The 26,528-nt window shown below is 45.3% G+C and overlaps 1 protein-coding gene across 5 annotated transcripts in view; it reads right to left on the bottom strand.

Annotated features, from left to right (window-relative positions):
• The window catches only part of COL23A1 (collagen type XXIII alpha 1 chain), a 323,890-nt gene extending 299,077 nt beyond the window's left edge, over positions 1-24,813 (bottom strand). For all 5 annotated transcript variants that reach the window (XM_034779085.1, XM_034779082.1, XM_034779083.1 and 2 more), the window contains exons 1-2: positions 24,686-24,813; positions 10,863-10,932 (exon numbers count right to left, since the gene is read on the bottom strand). In XM_034779085.1, coding sequence (XP_034634976.1) covers positions 10,863-10,932; positions 24,686-24,706 — 91 coding nt within the window. In that variant the 5' untranslated portion in view covers positions 24,707-24,813. The remainder of the gene's footprint in view (positions 1-10,862; positions 10,933-24,685) is intronic.
• Between the last annotated feature and the right edge of the window lie 1,715 nt (positions 24,814-26,528).

Raw genomic sequence — 26,528 nt, 5'->3', positions numbered from 1 at the left:
TCCAGCTACGTTATTCACGTAGCTGGAGTTGATGTACCTTATGTCGAGTTACCACGGGGTAGTACATCGCAGGGGGCCAACGGGAGAAACTCTCCCATTGATTTACCTTACTCTTCTCGTTGGGGGTAGAGTACGGGGGTTGACTGAAGAGCAATCTGCTGTCGATTTGGCTGGTCTTCACTAGACCCGCTAAATCGACCACCAGAGGATCAACCTCAGAGCGTCGATCCCGGCTGTAGTGTAGATGTAGCCTTACGCTATGGTAGGTAAATTGTATAATGGCTGACAGGGGTCAGGCTGGAGACTCTTGCCTATATGCTCGGGGTCTTACTGATCGCCATATTTGGGGTCGGGAAGGAATTTTCCTCCAGGGCAGATTGGCTGAGCCTCTGGAGGTTTTTTGCCTTCCTCCGCAGCATAGGGCAGGGGTCTCTAGCAGGAGGGTTTCTGCCGATTGAAGTCACCTAAAACAGGATTGGGGACTTCAACAGCAGAGTCCAGGGAAGGGGTAGGGACGGTTTTATGGCCTGCAGCATGCAGGGGGTCAGACCAGATGATCATAATGGTCCCTTCTGACCTTAAAGTCTATGAGTCTATGAGTCTATGTCTACACTACAGACCTTACAGTGGCACAGCTCTACTGCTGCAGCTGCACCACTGTAAGATCTGCTGTGTAGCTCCTCTATGCCGACGGGAGAAAGCTCTCCTGATGGCATAATTAAACCACCCCCAATAAGTGGCGGTAGCTATGTCGGCAGTAGAGCGTCCTCTGCCAACATAGCACTGTCCACACCAGTGCTTTTGTCAGTGCAACCTATATTGATCAGGGGGGTGTTTTTTACACACCCCTGACTGACAAAAGTTTGACTGACAAAAGTGCTAGTGTAGACAAAGCCACACTGTCAGGATTACTCCGAAAAGTGAAATGGGGATTGTAATGCTTACCTACCTCTCGGGGGGAGGGGGTGTTATGGAGATTAGCAAGTTAGAGGTTTGAAGATGTAAAGTATTAGGTGGTAAGTGTTCATATTCCTAGACCTTAGAAGGATCTTTTCCTTTACAGAAAATGCTCAGTAGCAACAGCCAACTCTGATTCTCTAGCACAAAATTGTTCTGGAAAACAAACCAACAGCAAACCCGGCATCTACCTGGCACCATTGTACCTGTAGCTCTGGCAAGATCAGAGCTTAATTCTCCAGCACAAGGCAAGCCTCTATGTCTTTGATAAGAGCAATGAAGATATTTCTGGATTCTTTAAAACTTAGACTGCTCTAAACCCAGTAACCTTACAGTCCTTACAAGAAAGAGATATGGCCTTATTATCTTAAAGCAACAGAAACAAACAAACAAACCAATACAAGATGTATTGGTCTGGGTGCAGCAACACAACTGGGCAAGAGATGAGAATTTATTAATGGCCCAGGATTTCTTGCATCCTAAACTGAAGGCAAATTGAACAGTTTAACCCACTGGATTCTAGAAACAATCAATCCTCACTGTGCAACTCCTGCTGCTGAATAATCCATAGGTTGGTAGTGGCAGCAACAGCTTTTTTCACCTATTTTCTGAGCTGGTACATTTTTGCCGCGCTGGAAAGGAGTTAGTGGCATGAGTCACTGGGGGTCCCCAGAATGTCAGTTAGGAAAACGGCTATCAAAGAAAGCAGATTCCTCCGTCTGACGGGGGTTGGGGGTGCAGAATGTAATTCATATAAATCTAATCACGCTTCAGCTCACATTTGGTTTTGACATGACTCAGGTCACCTCCGAACCCCTTCGTACGGCACACCAAGCACAAGGGGATGATGCTCATTACGCGGTGCAGGTCTAAAACCCAAATAGGTCACTAGCAGCCTGCCGTTTCGTGGTGGCGCAGCGATCACTGCAGGAATGCTGCCAAGAGTAGCTGACAGGCCAAAATCATTTTCACACAGGGCTTGTGCTAAAACCTGCTTCTCTCAACACTGCATGCATGATCAGATCAATCTAAAGTCCATTTCAACGCAGTCTAATCCCATTATACACACAGGGCTGACCAGAAATGATAGCATGATTGACTCACTGAAATGGCATAAAGATACAGTAGTTGCCAAGCCATACGTAATCTACTTTCAATAATTCCCACTCATTCAGGGGAACATTCAGACAGAATTCAAATAAGAGGGGGAAGGACACTGAGGGGAAGCCAGTGGGAAATTCCTAGACAAATCAACACACACAAAAAACCAACCACCAGTCTAGTGTCATGAGTCTAATCTTTGGAAACCCAGAACCGATGAGGTCTACATCAAGAGTATCTGGGTGTAGTTAACTAATTTCATGCATCAAGACAAAGATAAAGTTACATACAGATTCTTACAGAGGCCATGGGCATCATGTTTATTTTTATAGTTTTCATTACTCACAAAACAGCTTTGGGAGCCTTAAGAAAAACGTTAGAAGTCTTCTCCCATTGATGTCATTGTTTTTAAAATAGTTCATGTTTGTTAAAGTGCTCTGGAGATGAATAGCACTATGAAAGGGCCCGCTATTACTCTACTGTTCTGGACCTTCGTATTTGGTAAACTCTGGAACTGTGTCCTGCTCCCAATTCACATCAACAGGAGTTTTGCCCTGGGACTTCAACTGGACCAGGTTCAGGCCCATTGTTTCATTTTGGTGTGTTTAAGAGAGCTGAAAACTAAGGCGACATGACTTTCTGATTCCGTCCTTGGTCACGCACCGGTGTCATTGCGGTCAGTACCACTCTGGAACTAGTATTTGTAGCCCGCTCACAGCTGCTGAGCAACCAGAAGAGAGCACCCACCCATAACATATTCAAAGGCCCACAGAGATTAACATCATTACTAGAAGACAGTGACAGATTTTTTTAGAATCCAGAGGACATGCCTCACTGAACTAACAATTGCAGGAATTTTGGGGAACCCCTATCTGAGTCATTTCAGTTCTCAATCAGTCACTATCCCATTCGATGGAAGCTGCATTTCTTTCCTTCTGCCAGCCAAAAATCATCTCCCTCTGCATGCCCCTTTAATGTGGTTCTCTCTCACTCTCCCCACCAGATCCCCCAGAACAGGAGTGAAGCAGCAGTAAAAACAACAGCAGGCACTGCCAAAGATACCCCTCGGGGTGGAAGAATCACATTAGTGCAGTGAGGGACACCTCAGCAGGCAGCATTGAGACCCCTGGGGCTGCAGTAATGGTGAGACCACTCTGTGGGGCACAGATCAAGCACATCACTGATACAGAGCAAACATCATTAACTGATTCACTTGCTTCTGTGGGGAAAGCTTCCATGATTAGTGGATTCCTGTTAGCGGCAAGGGTCACAGATGCTACAGTGATGGAGGCCACTTACAAACATTACAGAGAGCAATAGCAGTTGCTCCATAGCAGAGGTTGCAACCGTTTATGGTACCTACCTAACTCAGACAATTTGGCACTGAATGAGTTAACAGCCCAGCCCTCTGTGTATATCTTCAAATGCAACACTAGAGTGACCCTGTTTCATCTGAGGGAGTGGATCATGGCCTTGGAGATTAGAATCTTTTTAAGGAGTTTTAGGGTATCACTAACTACTACAGGTAGGTCATGGGAAAGCCAAGTCAGACATTGCAGTACACATGTGGTGCACAGATACCACTCCAGATGCCCTTTGAGGTCTTTCATCACCACCCAAAGGGAGTTAGGGAGAGCAGTGGGGTCACTGTCTGGACACAGCCATCAGAGGGACACCACTGGCAATACTGTTAGCAGCATTTTTGAGCTGTAACTGTTGCTTTGTTACATGAAGTTGCTAACAGATCTGTGATGGGGTTATATTAACCAGGCCCAAGGTTATCAAATCAAAGATAGATTGCCTGAGAGTAGGCTTCTAAACAGATGGCCTGATTTTTCAAACATGTCACACGCCCAGCAGCTCCTATATACGAGCTGAACGTTAGGCCCCCATTTGTGAAAATCTTGGCCTAAATGCTACTGTGCAGGAAAAAAACGGATTTAATAAAACCTGCTAGTTAACATGACTATGATTTGCCTAACGCTCCAGTGGGCAAAGGAGGAAAGGGAAGATGAACCTTGCTGAAACGAAGGGTGACGTACAGGGAGATGCCAAGACACGGATGAAATTACTGTAGAGAGGAATAATACAAAAAAAGTGGAGTTTTAAAAAACAAGATTTATTGGGGGATAATCTGTGTGGTTTTTTCTAACTGGGGAATTAATAAAAACAAACACTGTGTTTAGTTAGGGATCATTACTCTGCTCTAGAGAAATCAATCTCACAGAATGGAAAAAAAAATCTTAGTATCTTAGACATTCAAGTTTACCAGTACTGAAAAAAGACAACAAAGGAACATAGGACCCCATGAATTTTAAGGGTAAATGAAAGATTTTTCTTCCATTTGATGCACCATTCATTATTTTTACTATGTCCATTTAAGTGATCAAAAATGAGGATTTTGAAACCCACAAGGATACATCTTTCATATATACAGCCCAGGAAAGATATTAGAAGCCTGGTGTTGCAGAACATAGATAAACAGAGTCCCTGCGAGTTAAAATTCAATTCAATCTGCAAACTCAGCAGTAATCATCTTGCCCCCTGTTGGGTAAAGTCTGTCAGTGGTCAACACTAAAAAATGAGATGAGCCCCATTACCTTGGAACTCTGCTAATTAGGGAAATTCCATTTCAATATTGACATGGGGAAGACAACCCAGAGGGCTCAGATAGCAAGAGACGTTTGAGGACTCCACTCACAATAAAAATGATGATTTTACTGGCCAGGTATTTCAACGAGCTGGGAGCCATAAGATCTACTGGTACACTTAACTGTTTTACAACCTGAAATATGTTCTGTACAGCCAAATCCTAGCCCTTAAGGGTATATCAACACTGCAGTAGAAGACTCATGGCTGGCCCATGGCAGCAGACTCAGGCTGTGGGGCTATAAAACTGCAATGTAGATGTTCGGGCTCAAGCCTCAATGCCTACACTGCAATTTTATAGCCCTGCAGCCCAAGCTCCCTGAGCCCAAGTCTGCTGACATGGGATAGCCGTGGGTCTTCTATTGCAGTGTTGACATACCCTAACAGGCTTAGGGATGATAGCTGGGATTTTTCAAGTTGGCTGAGAGAACTGAGCACCCAAATCCCACTGAATTCAGTGAGAGTTAAGTGCCAGGCTTCCTTTGGCTCCTAGAAAAATCCCAGAAATGTTTGAAGGGAAGTACAGGCTATTAAGTTGCTCTGCAACAGGGAAAAATAGTATGGGGCCACTGAGCCTGCAGAGGTGTATTAACATTCACCTAATCTCCTTTCCCAGGCACACACGGTTCCATTTCTAGACAATTAAAACCATCTGCTCTCCTGCTGGTACGCAGCACCATTCCGCTATTTTTGTGGCTAAGACATTATTAGGAAATACTTGTCATGTATTAATTTGATGTTCCAATCACTTACACTGAACGTTTTATGCAGTTTGTTATACACACACAGAAATCCCACATTAATTCAAGGTGAAGACTAGAAAATTTTATCATACAGAAATCAGGAAATTCTGAGGTAAGGTTTTTTCTCTGGCCTTGGCTACACTTGCGGATTCACAGCGCTGCCGTGACAACGCTGTGAAGCGCAAGTGTAGTTGCGCCGCCAGCGCTACGAGAGCCCTCTCGCAGCGCTGCAAGTACTCCACCTCTCCGAGGGGAATAGCGTGCAGCGCTGCGGGCACTAATTACACTGGCGCTTTACAGCGCTGCACTCAGGGGGGGTGTTTTTTCACACCCCTGAGCGCAGCAAGTGCAGCGCTGTGAATTGCCAGTGTAGCCAAGGCCTTTGTATTTCGGCCTGTTTGAACGTATCGATGACAGAACTGTTGTGTGACTGTGGAACGAACAATAGATAGGCTCTTCTTACACTGCATAGAGGCATGAGTGAATCAAAACAAAGCTGATACATATCAGACAGTCACCAAAACTCATCATTGTTTGATGGCTGTTGGGCATGAGTTGGAGATCTCAATCCAGTGTCTAATGGAGCAGCATCAACACCAAAAGAAACCAGTGAAACAGGCACCTTTGTCTCAGAGGTCAAAGAATGATAGGCTTTGAGGTGGTGGGGACAACTCTCTTACACCTACGGCTGCCCATTCACAACAGATTGGAGCACGCCAACAGGGCGAAACTTGCACAGAGATTCTGGGTAAGTGTGGGAGAGAAGGTGGTTCAGGGGAAGTGTGCTGAGAGACATAGCAAATGAGGTGGTGTACAAAAGCCACTTCATGGATGGCCCTGACCTTCAATGGATCTCAGAGGATCTGCCAGATTTGGGAGCAGACCTAGTCCATGGAAGGCACCCTCCTCCCCGTCTCCAAGAGAGCAGTCAGAGGGGAACTTGTTGAGGGGGATGCTTGCAGGAATTTCCTCCATCACGGCCCAACTTTCATTTCTTTTACTGACAGTAACCGGAAACAACATATAGATGTCTGCTTTGTACTTCTGCCAGCAAAGCAGCTGTCGTCTTCTACACCTGCTGCACTCAAGGCCCTGTCTAAACTATATACGAGGTGACCATTTGGGGGTTTCTTAAATCCACACATTTAAAAGGAAGTACTCGCTTGGTTCTAAGATGATCTAACATCTCAAGCTCGTAGGGCTCCTTTACCACCGATTGGAAGCCTGCAGAAAAATTTCTCATAAGGCAAATATTACATTTATAAGGGGTCTTTCAGGCTAAATATTTCAAAGCACTGTGGATGAAAATACAATAAAAAGCCTCTTTAATAAAAAAAATCAGCCACAGGTTTCACAACTGTTAGTGAGCAAAGCAGAGGGTTTTCATTTTGCTTTTATCTGTCTCCAAAGGCCCATCGATTGAAAAGCTATTAGGAGTTCCACCACTTGAGTGCCTTTTAAGCAAGTGTTCTTGCACCTGCTGAAGTTTATCTAATAGAGGCCACATGAGGATCAAGCCAGAAAAAGAAAAACTGGTACAGAGGAGTTAAAGGCCTCTGCAAATTATAACGGGCATGAGTCAGAGAATGCCAGTAAATCTTCAAACTGAGGTGGTGCTTCACAGGGAGTTGACGCAAGGAGGTGGTTGTTACTAGTTCTGGTCTGAATACAAACAGCTGTATCCAAAGCCACAGAGTAGTTGGAGACATTGAAAAATGAAAGGTCATAGTAGCGATACAAAGCCAAGATAGAAAACAAGCACTACCATTACTATTCACAACGCACTGAACTTGGCCAGTGAGGGGTACCGCCCCGAGGGTACCAAACACCGGAACTTGTGCAACCACCTTCTCACACTAAGGTCATGGAGCTGAACAAGTTATGGAGAAACTTCTAGCCCAAACATTTAGGCAATTTTTGTTGTTGATGTTGTTGTAGAAATGAAAACACAATGTATATTAAGTTGGATTTTCATGAAGTTCTGCAAACACGCAGACCTTGCAGGGAGCTAGGGAATGCACCTGATTTTAGCATCATAGACTTGAGCCAAGGTTTTTCATGAGTTACTTTTCCTTGTCATTCTCATTTTGTTTCTATGGCATTCATGAAATAATATGGGCTCCCTCTGGTGGCCAATGATACCTCTATGGACAATAACAAAAGAGTCTCTCAGTGGATCAACTGTCTACTTTCTATTTCAGAACAGAGTCAACTGAAATCCTGCTGGGGTTCTTCTATTTATTAAGAATTCTATTGACCCCCACCCCCAAAACAATATAATTAGAGTCACTCATTCCTACCATTTTTAAAAGTTTTTTTTTAAATCAGTACTGAGAGCTGAACACATAAAACAAGCCAAGTTATTAAAAAAACAAAAGCAATTAAGCCATATGAAAATATCTAGAAAAATATCCGCCATTTGGTCAACAAAGCACAATTAGTGCTTAACTGGTGTCCTATCCCACCATTCAACCCTTATTTGGGGCTCCTGCATGTGACTTTATGATATCTAGGACAAGGGTCAAATTAGCTTTGAGTCTCATTTAACTTGATGGTTTATCATGGTTAACCCCTTTCTTCAGGAGATTGTTTTTCCAGCTCTCACATCTTTATATGTGGCTGAACTGTTCTCTTCTCCCTAGCCTGCCCCGTTTCCCTTAGGAAGTGCTTTGAATCAAGCAATAGCGTCCCAGCCTGATAATGAAGGCATGGAGGACAGCAAAAAAAGGTCTCTTTGTATAGAAGATGCAAAGAAGAAGAGAGTTACATGAAACACAAACGTATACCAAACATAGCAAATAAAGTTACAAAAGCTACCACAAGTATTGCTTTAAAACCAATTACGGATCCAAATAAAAGGAAGGATCACCTTACATTAGCTTATGTTCTGGAGAGGGTGAAATTAAGCCTATGAACTTGAATCTCTCCTGTGACTGAGTTCCACTCAGTTCTGGCTTGTTGGCCCCAACGAGAGTTGGAGCAGCTTCCAGGCAACTTTAACTTGCACCACTGACCAAGGGTCCTTAATTGACCCTGTAGAAGTGGAGGATTGCCCTCGTTCAGTCCCCCAACTCCAATCACCTGTGCCAAGGACTCAGGGGGCTGGCAAGACCCAGCACACCCGCACCAGCTCCCCTCCTACAGGGGAATCCTCTACTGGCCAGTGGCAGTCAGTTTCTGGCCCCTTTGCACCTCCTGACTGGTACAGAAAGGCCAGATCTGAGTACAGATCTTGTCCTTAGCTTTCTAACGAAGTGACATATCCCTGCAGTTCTAGATGACTTCAATGACAGTTGCAGGTGATCAGCACTGTTGGGATCAGAGTATTTAACTTGGGGTCAGAGGGGAATTCAATGTTCCTCAGCAAAAAATATTGGAGGAAAGGCTGCTACGACAAATAAAAAAACCTGTCAGCTGAATTTTGGAGAAACTGAAACATCTTCAGTTTTATGTAAGGGGAAGTGTGGACACCCCCACCGACTTAATGAAGCACTCATCTCTCTGGAGGAAGAGTACTACACAGGTACAAATATTATTACTGATTGATGGGCGTCAGGATTGGTAGTAAGTTCAAAGTAACTGTGTATCACCAGTCACCTCATAAAAGCTTTTCTTCTTCCTTTGTCCTTACAAATTACTCTACTCTGATTGCAACAAGTATTTCACCAACAAATCCATAGGCCCTTTAACAGAGTGGTGGCTCACCCATGCAACAAAAGAGACTCTTGAATCTCAGTTGCCTTTTGTACTTAAAATGCTTTTTCAGTGCTTAGCACTTAAATCAGCAGGCATCCGTACCCTCCTGATTGCAAGTACTCTGATTAACAAATTTTGTGGCACAAGACCTCGATCCTGCAGTGAGCAGTGTGCACCCAGAGCCCCACTGACTCGGCCAGCTTCGGCCCCAAAGCAATAATTTGCCTTGTCAGGAGTAGAAATGCACAGAACAGAGATGAAGAGCATCAGGTCAGCTATTGTTAGTTGGGAACACCAAGGGAATAAAGTTAATTTTCCCTCCTCTGAGCCAAAATGTGCATGAGAAAAATAAAAGGCTTTTCTTCCAGACTTTCCCTGACATTCTGATATGGGATGAAATAACCCTGATTTATTTCTCAACTAATCTAGTCTGGTTGCAAGACAATCAGCCCAGACACGGAGCATAAAGGCCGTTCACGTTAGCTAACCACTAGCAAATAAATTAAATAAAATTACTACAATTGCATTAATGCATTTAAAAGAGCCATGAGTCAAATATTTTATAGGCTATTATGCATAATTTTAAGGCTTAACATCAAAAGGAAAAAACACCACCATTTTTGTCTCATGAGTAAGGAATAATGCTGGGAGCCAGACTGTGATAGTTTTCCTGTCCAGTATGTTGGGAAAATCCCAGAATACATTTTTTATCTATTGTGTTTCCAAATGCTGGAACTTTCAGCTTTTTATACAAAAGTAATTTCATCTTAATCAGTGCTGTTTAGGTAGACTTGGATTTCTGTACAAGATTCAAATGCTCTCATATGGAAGCTTTTGACCTCATATGTTAAAATTAGCCCTCCGTGCACAATGTACAGACAGCTCTGCATACCGTACGCTTTCCATATTGTTCTAAAGAGGTTACAGTCAATTTTGATTATAGTCAATAATGATTGAATAAACGTTTTAAAGAAAATTTAGCACTTCCGTGCATTTTCCATCATCAAACATTGTGCAATCTAGCTCATCTTCACAACAAATCTGTGCAAAAAAAAAATTATGATTCGCCCTCTGGAGCATTTCTAACTATTTACTATAACAGCTGAATATTTTGAGTGTATTTGTGTAAATGTGATTCCCACGCAGACTAATTGAAGATGTTTATTGTTTCTAAAGAGGGTGCTCTTTCAAAAAGAAAACAGGAAGATCTTGATTGTCTAGGAAGTTCATTAAACTGTGTGAGGGAATTTAAACAGTCAATGAGAGTTTTCATATGCCGAGCAATAATGGAGAAGCCATTCTAGCATCTTAAAAGGAAGTGGTGCTACAGCTTTTAATTATCACACTGATGTTTAAACTGCAGAGGTTTTTATATGTCTTTTTCTGAATGCCTTTTAGTGGACTGTGTAGGGCACACAGGTCAGTAGATATGTTAGAGTAAAACAGTTATTTAATAGAGCATACAGCTTCCCCACTCAAGCCCCAAACACCAAACACACAAATGCAAGCCAGGGAAAGTTAATCCAGTTGATCAGAAGGGGGCACTTCATCTTTGGAGGTATTTAAACTCGTTAGCATATTCCATTTAATACAAAGGAGCAGCTAAAAGAAAGAAGAGGAATGTGGGTAGTATTAATGCAGTAAGACTGTCAACAATTTACCAACTATCAAACTTTGGTGGGAATGGTATAAGTAAGATGTCACTGTTCCACATACCTGGTGGGCAGACACATTCAGATGGAGCCTCTCGCACTGTCCGCAGCTTGGCTAATCCTTCGCCCAGTTTCTGTCCAGAGGGAGGGGGGGAGGGGGAAAAAAAGATATTTAGAGAATAAATGTATACTCACTGCATACGTACAAAGGGCCAAATTACAAAACAAATCCTCTTCACGCTATGGACAAATAACTCCACCCCATTTTCGTCAGTCCAATTTAACAATAGCTTCTTCTAAAATAACACACAAGATGTTTAAAATTGGTCAGTCTGCCACCCTTACTAATGGAGAGTAAAACTTTTCCCCTTAGAAAGCAAAGAAGTTACTTGCCAAATAAGATACTACTCAAGCATGGCAGAATCTGACCCAGAGATATTACAATTACTTTATCTAAGACAGTTCTCCCCCCGCCCCCAAGCAGATCCAATGCAGGGTGATAACAGTGCAGTGAGGTTTAAGTTGTAAAGGTGATGCTCTCAGCCTCCAAAGGGAGCCTTACTGTGCTACTCAATCTCTAGCACCTCTTGGAGGATGACTGGAAGAGTGACTTATTTGCCCCAAGAGGGGCACCTTTGCAAGGCAAGCACAAAACTGCTTCAAGGGATTGGGTTTCATAGGAGTTAAGGGCCAAGAATGCCACCCGGAATTATCCCCACATCTTTCCATAGGCTTAAAAAAAATAAAAGGGTGAACAATATATCATAGAATAATAGAAATGTACGGCTGGAAGCAACCTCAAGAAGTCATCAAGTCCAGCTCCCTGCACTGTGGCAGGACCAAGGAAACCTAGGCCATGCCTTACAGGCATTTGTCCAACTTGTTTTTAGACGCTACCAATGATGGGAACTCCATGATCTCCCCTGGAAGCTTATTCCAGAGCTTAACTACCCTTATAGTTAGAAAGCTTTTCCTAATATTTAACTTAAATCTCCCTTGCTGCAGAGTAAGCCCATTACTTCTTGTCCCACCTTCAGTGGACGTGGAAAACAATCGATCACCGTTCTCTTTATACGAGCCCTTTCTGGGGCATGCGCAAGAATTTAAATTTGACCACTTTTGGAGGGACATGTTCCGTGCCCTCGCTGCAGCCCCGGGGCCAGAGGAGCTCTGTGCCCGGCTGCAGCCCTGGAGGAGTTATGCCCCCGCCAATCACTGGGGTGGGACCATGCCCCTGCTTGCCCCCGTCCCCTTGTGCACGCCCCTAAGCCCTTAACATATTAGGAGACTGTTATCAAGTCTCCTGAGTCTTCTTCTCACGACTAAGCAGACCCAGTTTTTTCAACCTTTCCACATAGGTCAGGTTTTCTAAACATTTAATCATTTTTGTTGCTCTCCCCTGGACTCTTTCCAATTTGTCCACATCCTTCCTAAAATGTGGTGCCCAGAACTGGACACAATACTCCAGCTGGGGCCTCATCAGTGCCATGTAGAGTGGGACAATTACCTCCCGTGTCTTACATACAAGAGTCCTGTTAATATACCCCAGAATCACATTAGCCTTTTTTGCAGCTGCATCACATTGACAAATCATGTTCAGTTTATGGTCCACTATAACCTCCAGAGCCTTTTCAGCAGTACTACCACCTAGCCAGTTATTCCCCATGGTGTAGTTGTGCACTTGATTCTTCCTTCCTAAGTGATGCACTTTGCACTTTCTTTATTCAATTCCATCTTGTTGAATTGAGACCAATTCTCCAATTTGTCAAGGTCATTTTGAATTTTAAACCTGTCCTCCAAAATGCTTACAACCCCTCCCAGCTTGGTGTTATCTGCAAATTTTATAAGCATACTCTCTACTCCATTATCCAGGCCATGAATGAAAATATTGACTAGTTGTGGACCCAGGAATGAGCCCTGCAGACCACCACTAAACACACCCTCCCAATTTGATAGCAAACCATTGAGAACTACTCTTTGAGTTTGGTCTTTCAACCCGCTGTGCACCCACCTTTTAGTAATTTCATCTGGATGACATTTTCCAAGTTTACTTATAAGCTATATTGCTTTCTACAAACTTATGGGATATAGAAAACATTAGGCACTATTTATTCACCCCCTTCAGCAGACATCAGCACAGTACTGATACTTATTTTTTCACTGGAAATATTTGGACCCAAAGTTTTCCTCCAGTTTGTCACAAACCGTGGGAAACAATGTATTCACAGAGATGTAAAAATGTCCCCTAGAAGTCACCATAATAAATCCATGGTGGTAGCACTGATGGTATATTACGTGACTGTATATTTTTAAGCTCATGTTAACTGCATATATATTTTAGAATATACACCTCTACCCCGATATAACGCTGTCCTCGGGAGCCAAAAAAATCTTACCACATTATAGGTGAAACCACGTTATATCGAATTTGCTTTGATCCACCGGAGTGCGTAGCCCCCCCCCCCCCCGGAGCGCTGCTTTACCGTGTTATATCCAAATTTGTGTTATATCGGGTTGCGTTATATCGAGGTAGAGGTGTATGTAGATATTTCTGTTGGTTTCAGGCACACAGTAGAACAAGTCCAACTAAAGGAAGGGTTAATGGAAGGGTGAAAACTGCTTGAGTTTTAAAATTGTTTTCTCCAAACACTATATTATTATATATATATAAAAATAAGAGAGAGAGAGGTCATACATTAAAAGCTTTTTTTTGGTCACAGAGCATCAATGCTGCTGCCTCATTTTCAAATATTCTGTAATACTACAACAGCATTACAATATCCATTAGAGAAAATAAGGGCACACATGCAGTACACCTATCACAACGTAGGTTTGTAAATATTATCCAGTAGGAGCCCAATCCAAAGTCCCTTGAAGTAAATAGAGAGGTTCCCGCTGATCTCTGAATGGGTTTTGAATTAGACCCCCAACCTGGCTATCACTGATTTTGGTGGGGAGTGGGGAGAGAGGAACATATCTATTTAAATGCTTTGTTCAAGTTAAGGAACTAAGGCGAAGGGTTATCTGTCATCTGAAAATGCCCAGAAAACTGTGTTTAAAACTTTCATCAATCTTGACTGGCTAGGAGAAATCCCGTTGTCCAGAAGTCTGGGATAGCCACATAACTCAGTCCAGACACAGGACACCTAATTATTCACTGCTTTCAAGACAAGCTGCTGACTTGCATTTAAGACTGACAAGCCAGCACTCCTGACCCAAGGCTGAAAGTGTCCCTAGTGTCCTATAGGTGAAAAAGTCTTTTTATTAACACAGTGCAGTGCTTGCAATTGTACATACATTTGTATTGGTTTGGATTACAGAGTTTTATAGCCACATATTATAAAACTGCACAGATCCCTAAAAGAATACAGAGAGTTCAGGCAACTGTTAGTTTTGGGAACAAGAATGGTCAAAACTATCATGCATTTCTCTGACAACCACATACTGCAGTTTGAGCATTACAGGTGAGTCATTTATGCCTCTTACAGTCATCCCGATTATAAAATTGATGAAACTGCCCAGGGCAAGAATGTAAATTATCCCATCTTTAATCCATTCATTAGATTTAGATATTTTGGGGAGTAAGGAAAATATTTGCATCTCTTTCATTCTGAAATGAGTGTTGCGTTCTTCCACTGAATTTTCTTAAGCATTACATGGATTAATCTGAACACTATATGGCTAATAAGGAACCATAAATCCATTGTGAACTAAACTGTCCTGCTCTGTTTACAACTAAGTATTTCTTTAATCCTCACATTAAAACTTTTATGCATGAGAACTATGCCTTTTGAATTCAAGCTTTTGTTAAGGAGCAAATGGAGATATTACTACACCTGGACCACATGGTGAATTACATATTGTATTAGAGCAATGGCTCTCAATCTTTCAGATTACTGTACCCTCTTCAGGAGTCTGATTTGTCTTGCGTACCCCCAAGTTTCACTTCACTTGAAAACGACTTGCTTACAAAATCAGACATAAAAATACAAAAGTGTCACAGCAAACGATTACTGAAAAATTGCTTGCTTTCTCATTTTTACCATATAATTATAAAATAAATTGATTGGTATATAAATATTATACTTGCATGTCAGTGTATAGTATATAGAGCAGTATAAACAAGTAATTGCCTGTATGAAATAGTTTGTACTGACTTTACTAATGCTTTTTATGTAGGCCTGTTGTAAAACTAGGCAAATATGTAGATGAGCTAATGTACCCCCGAAAGACCGCTGTGTACCCCAGAGTTACAGGTACACCTGGTTGAGAACCACTGAGTACACAGTACTGTGAATCTATAGAAGGTTTTCATTAAAGAACAACAAACTCTCAGTGAGGTTCTGTGTAAACAAAACTTCACAGAACACCAGTGTAGCTATGTGTATTTATAGGGTCAAATTTACAAAAGCATGTATGAAATCCCTGAGGGTTTACTTGGGTCTACAACTAAATGGGAGCATAAACCCCAGTTTGGGCACCAAGATATTTGTTTTGCACATAAACTTCATGCGGTTGAGTTTTTTATTTACCCATTGTTTGAATCTCCTCTCAGAGAAGTGGGGGCGAGGGAAAGGGGGGGAAGGGGAGGAGAGGAAATCCTATCAACAGGCCCCAACTAAGATCAGGGCCTCATTGTGCTAGACCCTGACAAACACCTAGTAGGGGACAGCCCTTGCCTCAAAGAAAGTCTTTCCATCTAGATAGACAAGACAGATAAAAGGCAGGAGAAAGAGATACAATACACAAGCAGAAGATAGGGAACTGAAGCACAGAGAGAATAAGCAACTTGTCCAAGCTTAGGCCTTGTCTACACTGGCAAGTTTCTGCGCAGTAAAGCAGCTTTCTGCGTTGTAACTCCCAAGATGTACACACTGCCAAGCCACTTAGTGCGCAGAAACTGCACAGTTGCAGCACTGTAACAAAAACACCCCGATGAGAGGTGTACAGCTTTCTGTGCTGGTACTACAGCGTCGCGGTGCCAGTGTAGACACCCTGATCAATTACAGCGCTGCAATTGGCCTGTGGGAGGTGTCCCACAATGCCTGTGTTCGTCTCTCTGGTGATCGGTTTTAACTCTACTGCCCTGCCTTCAGGTGACCAACCATGAGCCCTACCCCTTAAATTCCTTGGGAATTTTGAAAGTCCCCTTCCTGTTTGCTCGGTGACGCGTGCAGTGGTCTCACCGCATCTTTCCAGGTGACCATGCCTGCTCCATGCACCAGGCGATCCCCTACTTGGAGCAATGCCGAGCTGCTGGACCTCATCAGCATTTGGGGAGAGGAGGCTGTCCAGTCCCAGCTGCACTCCAGCCATAGGAAGTATGATACCTACGGACAGATTTCACGATGCATGACAGAAAGGGGCCATGACCGGGACACACTGAAGTGCAGGGTCAAAGTGAAGGAGCTGCGGAACGCCTACCACAAGGTGCGGGAGGCAAACCGCCACTCCGGTGCAGCGCCCACGAGCTGCCGGTTCTACAAAGAGCTGGACACAATACTCGATTGCAATCCCATCTCCACTGTGAGGGTCACTGTGGATACTTTGGTGGCTCACATACCAGTCGAGAGTGGACCGAGCCAGGAGGAGGAAATCTTGGACGAGGATGTAGCGGGAGAGGGGGACCCAGAGGCAGAGGACGACTTGGAGGTCAGAGATGCATGCAGCCAGGAGCTCTTCTCTATCCCGGAGGAGGCTAGCCAGTCACAGCTGTCGGAGCTTGGTGAAGTGCAAACAGGAGAGGGAGGCCACTGGCAAGTGGCTTTGATTTTGGGAATTGCTGAAGCAAGTTGTTGAGGGCAGGAGGATTACAGAAAGCAGGCTTGTGTCTGTATGATGCGCGTACCACCACATGCCTAGTCTGAGCAGTGGAACAGGGTGTTGATTGACTCCCTTACTTCATGGGAATCTGCCTCAGAGATCTCCATAAGGGCCAGGGTAGAAGCCACAGTCTTGGAGAAGACCCTCCCTTGATTCCCTGCTCACCCTCAGGAGCGAGATATCTTCTATAATGAATAGAGCCTGTGGAAAATGTGGGGACAATAATGATTATAAGGCCCCCCCTTACAGTGCTGGCTCTCCCCAAGAGCCACGTGCCCAGTGTACAGTACGGTCCTGGAACACTGATTTCCCCTGCCCCTGCAGTTACTCACCATTTTGGGGGTCTTGTGGCTCATGTGTGCTTGCCTGGGGTCAGCCAGGTAGTGATAGGTATGTGAATAGTGGCTGTTTTAAAATCACTGAATCAGTGGTCTGTGTGTTGCAAACAATACTGCTTCTGTAAAATGTTGCATTTTGGTTTCACAGAGATGACCTTGAGAGCCCAGCCTCCCTCTTTGTTATCCACTTGAACAGCTGCACAGAATTAGAAAACGGCCACGAAGAACTAAAGAGGACTTTCTCTGTGATGTCACGATGCACTCCACAGCCGAAAAACAAGAATTGAAGGAGTGACAGGACAGTGAGAAGAGGGACCGAAAGGAGACTGCGACGTGGCAGAATGAAGCCACGGAGCAGCTCTTAAACGTTATGGAGCACCAAGCAGACATGCTCCAGGTGCTATCAGCACTGCAAACCGAGCAGCTCTGTGCCCACCCTCCCCTGCAGCCGCTGTCGCAAAACTCTTTCCCATGCGCGCCGCCCCCCCACCGTCCAGACACCGCCAACACACTCTTATTAACCTCCTGGCTCCCGTCTGTACCCGCTGCTTTCCACTCCTCCCCCATCACAGTCCAGTACTATGGACTCCCAGTACCCACTGCACTCAACACCTGTCCCGCTTCAGTTTAGCCCTGCTGAAGTACAGTACTCCACTGCACTGTACTCCCAGAGAGAAGGTTGGATATGACACCTGGACATACACAAATCTTTAACCATCCCAGGACCCCACCTCCTCCTGGGACCCTACCTTCCCCTATCCGCCTCAGTTCTGATGTGTTTTTATTGTTTGTCTCTCTCCTCTGGTTGTTGCTTTTTAATAAAAGAATTGTTTGGGTTTGAAAGCAATCTTTATTCCATTAATTGAAAGCAAACAGAGCCCTGCAAAGCAACAAGCAATTTTCTTAAACCTTTATAGTGCATCGTCTGCACCAATCACAATCACCTCCTAGCATTACAGGCCTGCAAACCCGACCATAGCAACAAATATTAGTGGCTTTCAGCTTCAAATTGCTGCCTCGAGGCATCCCTGATCCTTATGGCCCCATGCTAAGCTCTTCTAATAGCCCTGGTCTCTGCCTGTTCAAATTCAGCCTCCAGACACTGAGCCTCTGCAGTCCAGCCCTGAGTGAAGCTTTCACCCTTCCCGTCACAAATATTATGGAGGGTACAGCACGCGGCTATAAGCATAGGAATATTGTCATCGGCCAGGTCCAGCCTCGCATTTAGGCAGCGCCAGCGGGCCTTTAAATGGCCAAAAGCACACTCAACAGTCATTCTGCACTTGCACAGCCTGTTGTTGAACCACTCCTTGATGCTGTCAAGGTGCCCCATGTATGGCTTCATAAGCCACAGCATTAAGGGGTAGGCATGGTCTCCAAGGATTACAATGGGCATTTTGACTTCCCCTACGGTGATCTTCTGGTACGAGAAGAAAGTCCCTGTTTGCAGCTTCCTGAACAGGCCAGCATTCCGAAAGGTGTGTGCGTCATGCACCTTTCCAGACCAGCCTGAATTAATGTTCGTGAAATGCCCACAGTGATCCACAAGCACCTAGAGAACCATTGAGAAATACCCCTTCCAATTAACGTATTCGGTGGCAAGGTGGTCTGGTGCCAGAATTGGAATATGCATGCCATCTATCGCCCCTTCGCAGTTAGGGAAGCCCATTTGTGCAAAGTCATGCACAATGTCACGCACATTGCCCAGAGTCACGGTCTTTCAGAGCAGGATGTGATTATTACTTTGCCTCGGTCTTTAATGAGGCTAATGAGGAGCTTAGGGATAATGGTAGGATGACAAATGGGAATGCGGATATGGAGGTAGATATTACCACATCCGAGGTAGAAGCCAAACTCGAACAGCTTAATGGGACTAAATCGCGGGGCCCAGGTAATCTTCATCCAAGAATATTAAAGGAACTGGCCCCTGAAATTGCAAGCCCATTAGCAAGAATTTTTAATTAATCTGTAAACTCAGGGGTTGTACTGTATGACTGGAGAATTGCCAGCATAGTTCCTATTTTTAAGAAAGGGAAAAAAGGGATCCGGGTATAACTATAAGCCTGTTAGTTTGACATCTGTAGTATGCAAGGTCTTGGAAAAAATTTTGAAGGAGAAAGTAGTTAAGGACTTTGAGGTCAATGGTAATTGGGATAAAATACAACATGGTTTTACAAAAGGTAAATCGTGCCAAACCAACCTGATCTTCTTTGAGAAGGTAACAGATTTTTTAGACAAAGGAAACGCAGTGGATCTAATTTACCTCAGTTTCAGTAAGGCATTTGATATGGTTCCACATTGGGAATTATTAGCTAAATTGGAAAAGATGGGGATCAATATGAAAATTGAAAAACGGATAAGGAACTGGTTAAAGGGGAGACTACAACGGGTCATACTGAAAGGTGAACTGTCAGGCTGGAAGGAGGTTACTTGTGGAGTTCCTCAGGGATCGGTTTTGGGACCAATCTTATTTAATCTTTTTATTACTGACCTTGGCACAAAAAGTAGGAATGTGCTAATAAAGTTTGTGGATGACAAGAAGCTAGGAGGTATTGCCAATACAGAGAGGGACCGGGATATCCTACAGGAAGATCTGGATGACCTTGTAAACTGGAATAGTAATAGGATGAAATTTAATAGTGAAAAGTGCAAGGTCATGCATTTAGGGTTAATAACAAGAATTTTTGTAATAAACTGGGGACACATCACTTGGAAGTAACAGAGGAGAAGGACCTCAGAGTATTGGTTGATCACAGGATGACTATGAGCCACCAATGTGATATGGCTGTGAAAAAAGCTAATGCGGTCTTGGGATGCATCAGGCGAGATATTTCCAGTAGAGATAAGGAGGTGTTAGTACCGATATACAAGGCTCTGGTGAGACCTCATCTGGAATATTGTGTGCAGTTCTGGTCTTCCATGTTTAAGAAGGATGAATTCAAACTGGAACAGGTACAGAGAAGGGCTACTAGGATGATCCGAGGAATGGAAAACCTGTCTTATGAAATGAGACTCAAAGAGCTTTGGCTTGTTTAGCCTAACCAAAAGAAGGCTGAGGGGAGATATGATTGCTCTATATAAATATATCAGAGGGATAAATATCAGGGAGGGAGAGGAAATATTTAAGCTCAGTACCAATGTGGACACAAGAACAAATGGATATAAACTGGCCATCAGGAAGTTTAGATTTGAAATTAGGCAAAGGTTTCTAACCATCAGAGGAGTGAAGCTCTGGAATAGCCTTCCAAGGGGAGCAGTGGAGGCAAAAGACATATCTGGCTTCAAGACTAAGCTTGATAAATTTATGGAAGGGATGGTATGATGGGATAGCCTAATTTTGGCAAATGATCTTTGACTATTAGCGGTAAATATGCCCAATGGCTTGTGATGGGACACTAGTCAGGGTGGGATCTGAGTTACTACAGAGAATTCTTTCCTGGGTGTCTGGCTGGTGAGTCTTGCCCACATGCTTAGGGTTTAGCTGATCGCCATATTTGGGGTTGGGAAAGAATTTTCCTCCAGGGCAGATTGGCAGAGGCCCTGGGGGGTTTTCTCCTTCCTCTGCAGCGTGGGGCCTGGGTCACTTGCTGGAGGATTCTCTGCACCCTGAAGTCTTTAAACCACAAGTTGAGGACTTCAATAGCTCAGACATAGGTCAGGGGTTTGTTACAGGAGTGGGTGGGTGAGATTCTATGGCCTTGGTTGTGCAGGAAGTCAGACTAGAAGATCATAATGGTCCCTTCTGACCTTAAAGTCTATGAGTCTATAATGGCCCTGCACACTTCCTTCAACACGAGTCCAATGATCGACTTTCCCACTCCAAACTGGTTAGCGACCGATTGGTAGCAGTCTGGAGTAGCCAACTTCCACAGTGCAATCGCCACGTGCTTCTCCAACGACAGAGCAGCTCTCATTCTCGTGTCCTTGCGCTCATCAGACAGTCCCATGCATGGGGCTTTCCTCATCCGAAAGTTCTGCAGCCACTGCTCGTCATCCCAGATGTGCATGACAATGTGATCCCACCACTAAGTGCTTGTTTCCTGAGCCCAGAAGCGGTATTCAACTGTGGTCAGCACCTCCGTGAATGCCACAAGCAATCTCATGTCATATCTAGTATGTGTGACGAGATAAATGTTGCACTCCTCTTGCCTTTGTAGTTTAAGGAATACCTCCTCTGCCACTCATGATGTGGTAATGAGAGTGAGCAGCATATTGGTCAACAGTGCAGGATCCATTCCTGCAGCCCGAAGAGGCAGAGCAGAGCGTGCAGTACACAAACCGTAGAAAGATGGCACCAAATGCGGACAGAAGCACAGGGATTGCTGGGATGTGAAGCAATGCATCACGGGGCATTAGGGCAGGACCCAGGATGTCCCGCAACCCCCTCTGCCTTCCCACAACTCTTAGTGGCAGAGGAAGAGATGCTCTGTGGGATAGCTGCCCAGAGCGCACCACTCCAAATACAGCTGCAAGTGTGAACACACTATTGTGCAGGCAACTAACAGTGTGAACACACAACAGTGGTTTCCCTTCACCGCTCTCTGAGCGGCACTGTCTCTGTCGCAGACCCAGGAATTGAAAACTAGTCACCCAAATTCCAATCCAGTGTCTTAACCACAAGACCATCCTTCTTCCCTACTCTGCCGACTTTCTATCCTGTTCTACTTGTCAAACATTTCCCCCTGTATTTTTATGGAACGCATCCCAGCACGGCTGTATTGTATTTATGCCCTTGTACGTGCCTCACCTTAAAGGATAGGTCAGCAGAACCCTAGTAGCAGGGTACATTAATGCTCTGCAGTAACAGAGGACACAATATTATATCTAGTTTTAGTTTTGTTTCTTTTGTGATTTTGTGGTAGAATTTGAAGGGGGGAAAAAAAACTTTAAATATCAATGTATGGTCATGAAATAGACTGGCAAAACAGTCTTACCTCTGGTGAAATTCTCAAGTGCAAAGGAAAGTTACTTTGCTAGTCATATGTTTTATATAATTAACAAGAAGTTAATCAAAGAGCGTTTTTGTTACTTAAAATGAACATAAATGAACAAATGTAGTTTAGCAGGACTGACACGCCTACCTACTGTACATATTAAAAAGATAGCAGAAATGACTAATTAGCATTCATTCCTTGAATCTGTTACTCATTTAAAAATTTGTGCTCTCATTATTGACAGATGTTTGGTCACACTAAATGTTTCAACATATTTATTCTTGCATTAGGAATTCAATTATGTGGTTTCACTTTAGTTTCCCTCTACAATCCCCATCTGAGCATTCACAATACAAAGCAAGCTTTCCACACTTTACTAAATCTCAGTGAGAAACTGCATTGCCTGAGATCAAGTATAATTCCCACCTACAAACATATTTACTGACTGAAATAACAGATAGAGCCAGAACTGCTGTCACGAATGACATGCGAATTCTTAGCAGAACACAAATTAGTTAGAGTTGTTCAATCAGCTTCCATCAAGAAATGAAATCTAACACATTTGAAAGTGTCTCATTTGCAAGCACCCTCTCTGCACTGATATTCTGGATTATCCCTTAAATCATACCTAGATGACTGATAGATAGATAGATAGATAGGTGAGAAGGCATATGGCCCCCCCACCTGTATTAACACTACCCTCTGTGCCTGGAATAGTCTCCATCTTTCTGAATGCCAAGCAACTATGACAGGTTTCAGAGTAGAAGCCGTGTTAGTTTGTATCCGCAAAAAGAACAGGAATACTTGTGGCACTTAATAAATTTGTTAGTCTCTAAGGTGCCACAAGTACTCCTGTTCTTTTTAAGCAACTATGAGTTCGTTCTTCCTTCACATCTCTCAGCTTTCTATTAGCTTCACATCACAGACCTCCATGTGGTTTCACCAATTCCCTTCTTTGACACCTACCCATAATTTAAAATGTAACAAACAAGCAACATATACATTCTGCTTTCCTTGCTAAATCAGTGCTCTCTCAACAATCCCTTCCCACCGTTTATTGTTGTCTCCTTTCCCTTTCCACCATCAAGTACATGTGTAACTTTACTCCCATGAGTACTCCCATTTAATTCCATGGAACTACTGAAGAAGGTAAAGTTATATGTAAGCTTTCTACAGTATTGAGGCTTTCAGATTGCAAACTTCTTGGGGCAGAGAATTGCTTATATGCCAGTCACAATACAACACAATCTCTTATATGCCAATGGTGCAATACAAGAATAAAAATACGTCAAGCTTACATTACCCACTAATATCCGTTGGAATCTTGCTGTAACCTGCTTAAGTTTTATGAACAATTGTTATATTCTAAACTATCAAGTCAGTTCTAGTATCCCAAAACTCTTTACTACTGGACAAAAGCCACACAAACAAAATCCACCTGAACTAAGTACTACAGTTGGTACCAAAAAGCGTAACAATCTCCTGAGTACAGTTAGTTTTTGTATTAGAAGATAGAAACAAATATAGAAACTCATTCTGGAAGCAGAACAATTCATTCAGCACAAGAAACTATGGGATCATAGCAAGACTCAGTAAATACAAGAACAGTAGCTGTTGGTGTTCCTATCATCCATAAATCAATACAGCACCATTGTACTATATGATGCATTATGATACTCTGTAAGATAATGGGGGGCCATGTTAAAGCACATGTAACATAAAAATAGTTGTCCATTGCAGCCAAAGATAAAAGGTTTTTTTAAAATACAGGGATTCTCTTTTCCCACGGGAATAAAATTTGCTGCATTCACAAAACATGTAACTAGATGTAATATCACCTAGGATTTTTTCCTCCTTATAAATTGCTAATGAAACGCCAAACTCTTCCATATCTTACTCCACAAGTTAGTCACTTTGAAGTCAACAGGGCTACTCACAAAGTAAGGTACTCAGTGTGAATAAAGGTGGCAGAATCTGACCTGCAGTATTTAGATGTTTCCTTTCATTTTTATCAACAGTATTCTTGTCAAAGTCCAGATGTGCTTATACAGTTTAATCGATTACTTTAGCTGCAAGGTAAGTAATCAATAATCCCATCTTTCATGGTCTGCTATTGAAACTTGTACTCAACAACTACTGCACTTTAGGGGGTTTATTGTGCACCCTGCCACCAGGTACCATGTAACCTTAAGCAGTTCATTTAACCTCTCTGTGCCCGGGTTTAATTCTGCACCCTGCCACCCGTTAGCAGGTAACACTGACTGCACACATGTAACCTCGGGCAGTCATGGAACCTCTCCTGTCTCCCTTTGGGATAATGATACTGGCCCGCATCAGAGTCACAGCTGGGCCCGATCCTCCCTAGTACTCGTACCTCCCGCTCACTTCACTGGGAACTGAACCCCGGGCATAGTCATTACCCAAGCTGGGGAGACTTAATGTGAAGGATGGCCAAGCCCGTCCCCTGCGGCTCTAAGGGGTCAGGTATTGATCGGAACGCCAAGGCCACTCTGGCCCCAGCCCCCTGGCACAGGGGGAGCTGGGGCTCGTCCTGGGACGCACGCCCCCCATTGCCCTATATCAGGCAGCCTCCAAGCCAGGGCTGTACCATACACCCCCAAGAGACTTGCAAAGCCCCCAGGCACCGGCCTGCTCGCTGCAGCGCTCCCTCCGCCCCACGCAGGGGCTCGGGACTCAGCCCCATCCCTGGGGGGCCCAGGTGGGGCCGGAGCCCAGCGCCGGCGGCGGGGAGGCAGAACCCGCAGCCCGTGCCCGCCCCCCGCAGCACTCACCTCCTGGAAGAGCTGCTCCATGTGGGGCTGCAGCAGGGCGAGCAGCGGTCCGGGGCTCAGGGGGGCTCCCGGTGCCCAGCCGGGGCTGCCCCGCTCCTCCAGCGCCGCCACCCTGCCCTGCAGCTCGCAGGTCTTGGCGCTCAGCAGCAGGCAGGCGGCCAGCGAGGTGAGCGAGAGCAGCAGGCAGAGGGCTGCGGAGCCGCCGCCCCCCGCGCACCGGGCGCCGGCTGGAGGCAGCCCGGCAGCGGCAGCGGCAGCGGCCGCTTGCAGCCTCCTCTCGCCCGGGTTCATGGTCCCGCGGCTCGGCGCGCGGCACAGGGAGCGGTTCTGCGGCGGCCCCGATCCGCCCTCAGGCTGCAGCGAGCGGGCGCCCGTGCGGCTCCTGCCCGGGGCGCGCAGCAGCAGCGGAGGCGGCGGCGCTTGGGAGCCGGCTGCGGGGGAAGTGGGGCGGGAAGCGTCGGAGGAGCTGGTTTTCTCCTTCGGTGTGTCTTAAACTGGGGGGGAGGGGTGCCCATCCCCCGCTATTCTGGGGAGGGGGGAGAGCCTCTGTAATCCCCAGTGGGGGGGGGGGATGAACTCAGTAATAATCCCACCCACTCCCTCTCCCAGCGCACGCGGGGGCTATGCAAATAGCCCCGGCCAGAAAAGGAGATGGGCGCCTCCTGCGCTGCCCAGGGGTGGAGCAGGCTGGTGGGACAGACACTCAGCCGCGGGCCGGGGTGGGCTGCGCCCCCCGTCACCCCCACCCCCGGGCTTCGGTGTCTAGGGTCTTGCCGAGCGCCCCTCTGCCTGAGGAGGGAGGGAGGAGGACCCCCACCTGGATCACTCCCAGCCACGCCCCTTTATGGTCCCCACCTCTGGGGTGGGCTCTGTGGGCCGCGCTCACCCCCAAAGGTGGGGGGTTCCCAGCTAAGCTTCCCCCTCCCCCGTCTGGAGTGGGGATTCCCGGGGGGTCTCGCTGCGCTTGGCCTGGTCTCCCCTCACCCACCGGGGCTGGGGTCTCTAGTCAGCGGCCGTTGCCCTCCCCGCACCTCCTGATTACACAGGACAGGGGTGCTCGGCGCGGGGGCGGCGGGGCCTGGCTGCGGGACGCACGTCCTGCTGTCAGCATCCCCTGCCTGGAGACTCCAGCCACAGGGCAATTGAATGGACCGGCTAGTCAAGGGGCTGACCAAAATCACTTGCCTCAGGGGTGGCCTTCAGTGCATCGAGGATACGCTTTGCAGTGGGCTCTAGCCAGCCCCTTGCATATAGGGTGACCGGACAGCAAGTGTGAAAAATCGGGACGGGGTGGAGGGTAATAGGAGCCTATATAAGAAAAAGACCCAAAAATTGGGACTGTCCCTATAAAAGCGGGACATCTGGTCACCCTCATAGTAAGAGTTGGTATCCAATCCTCTCCTCAAATTCCCCAGATCCAGGTATTGACATTTGTCCCTGCGCCGGCTAACGCACAGGGGCAAACCGAGCCAACCCCAACCTTTTCACAGGGCGCTGTGCCACATCATGACAGACAAGCAGCCATACAACTTTATCTTGTCTCGCCTGGTTCGCACACATTGCATCCCACAGTCCTCGAGAGGGTTAAATACAGCATGGGAGAGGAGAAAAACTAAAATGTGTAACTAAAATGCTACTCTGAAATCTGTAAAATGTGTAAGGCAAAGGAAAACAGGAGACTGAAATGAGGCAGTCTGTTGTATCGCATCAGAAAAGTGGTGCTGTTGGAGCGGGTACATCTAACCCTTTAGTTCTGTTCAGGCAAGTTTCCTCAACCAAGTTTGCAATAGATTTTAGTTTAAGCTCTTACTTCTGCGTTGAACTGTCGCTGTTTTGCCCGTAG

The sequence above is a fragment of the Trachemys scripta genome, chromosome 8 (genome assembly GCF_013100865.1).
Source record: "Trachemys scripta elegans isolate TJP31775 chromosome 8, CAS_Tse_1.0, whole genome shotgun sequence".
Lineage (NCBI taxonomy): Eukaryota > Metazoa > Chordata > Testudines > Emydidae > Trachemys > Trachemys scripta.
Note: the sequence above shows the minus strand (reverse complement) of the source record. Positions and strands in the feature narration are given on the sequence as shown.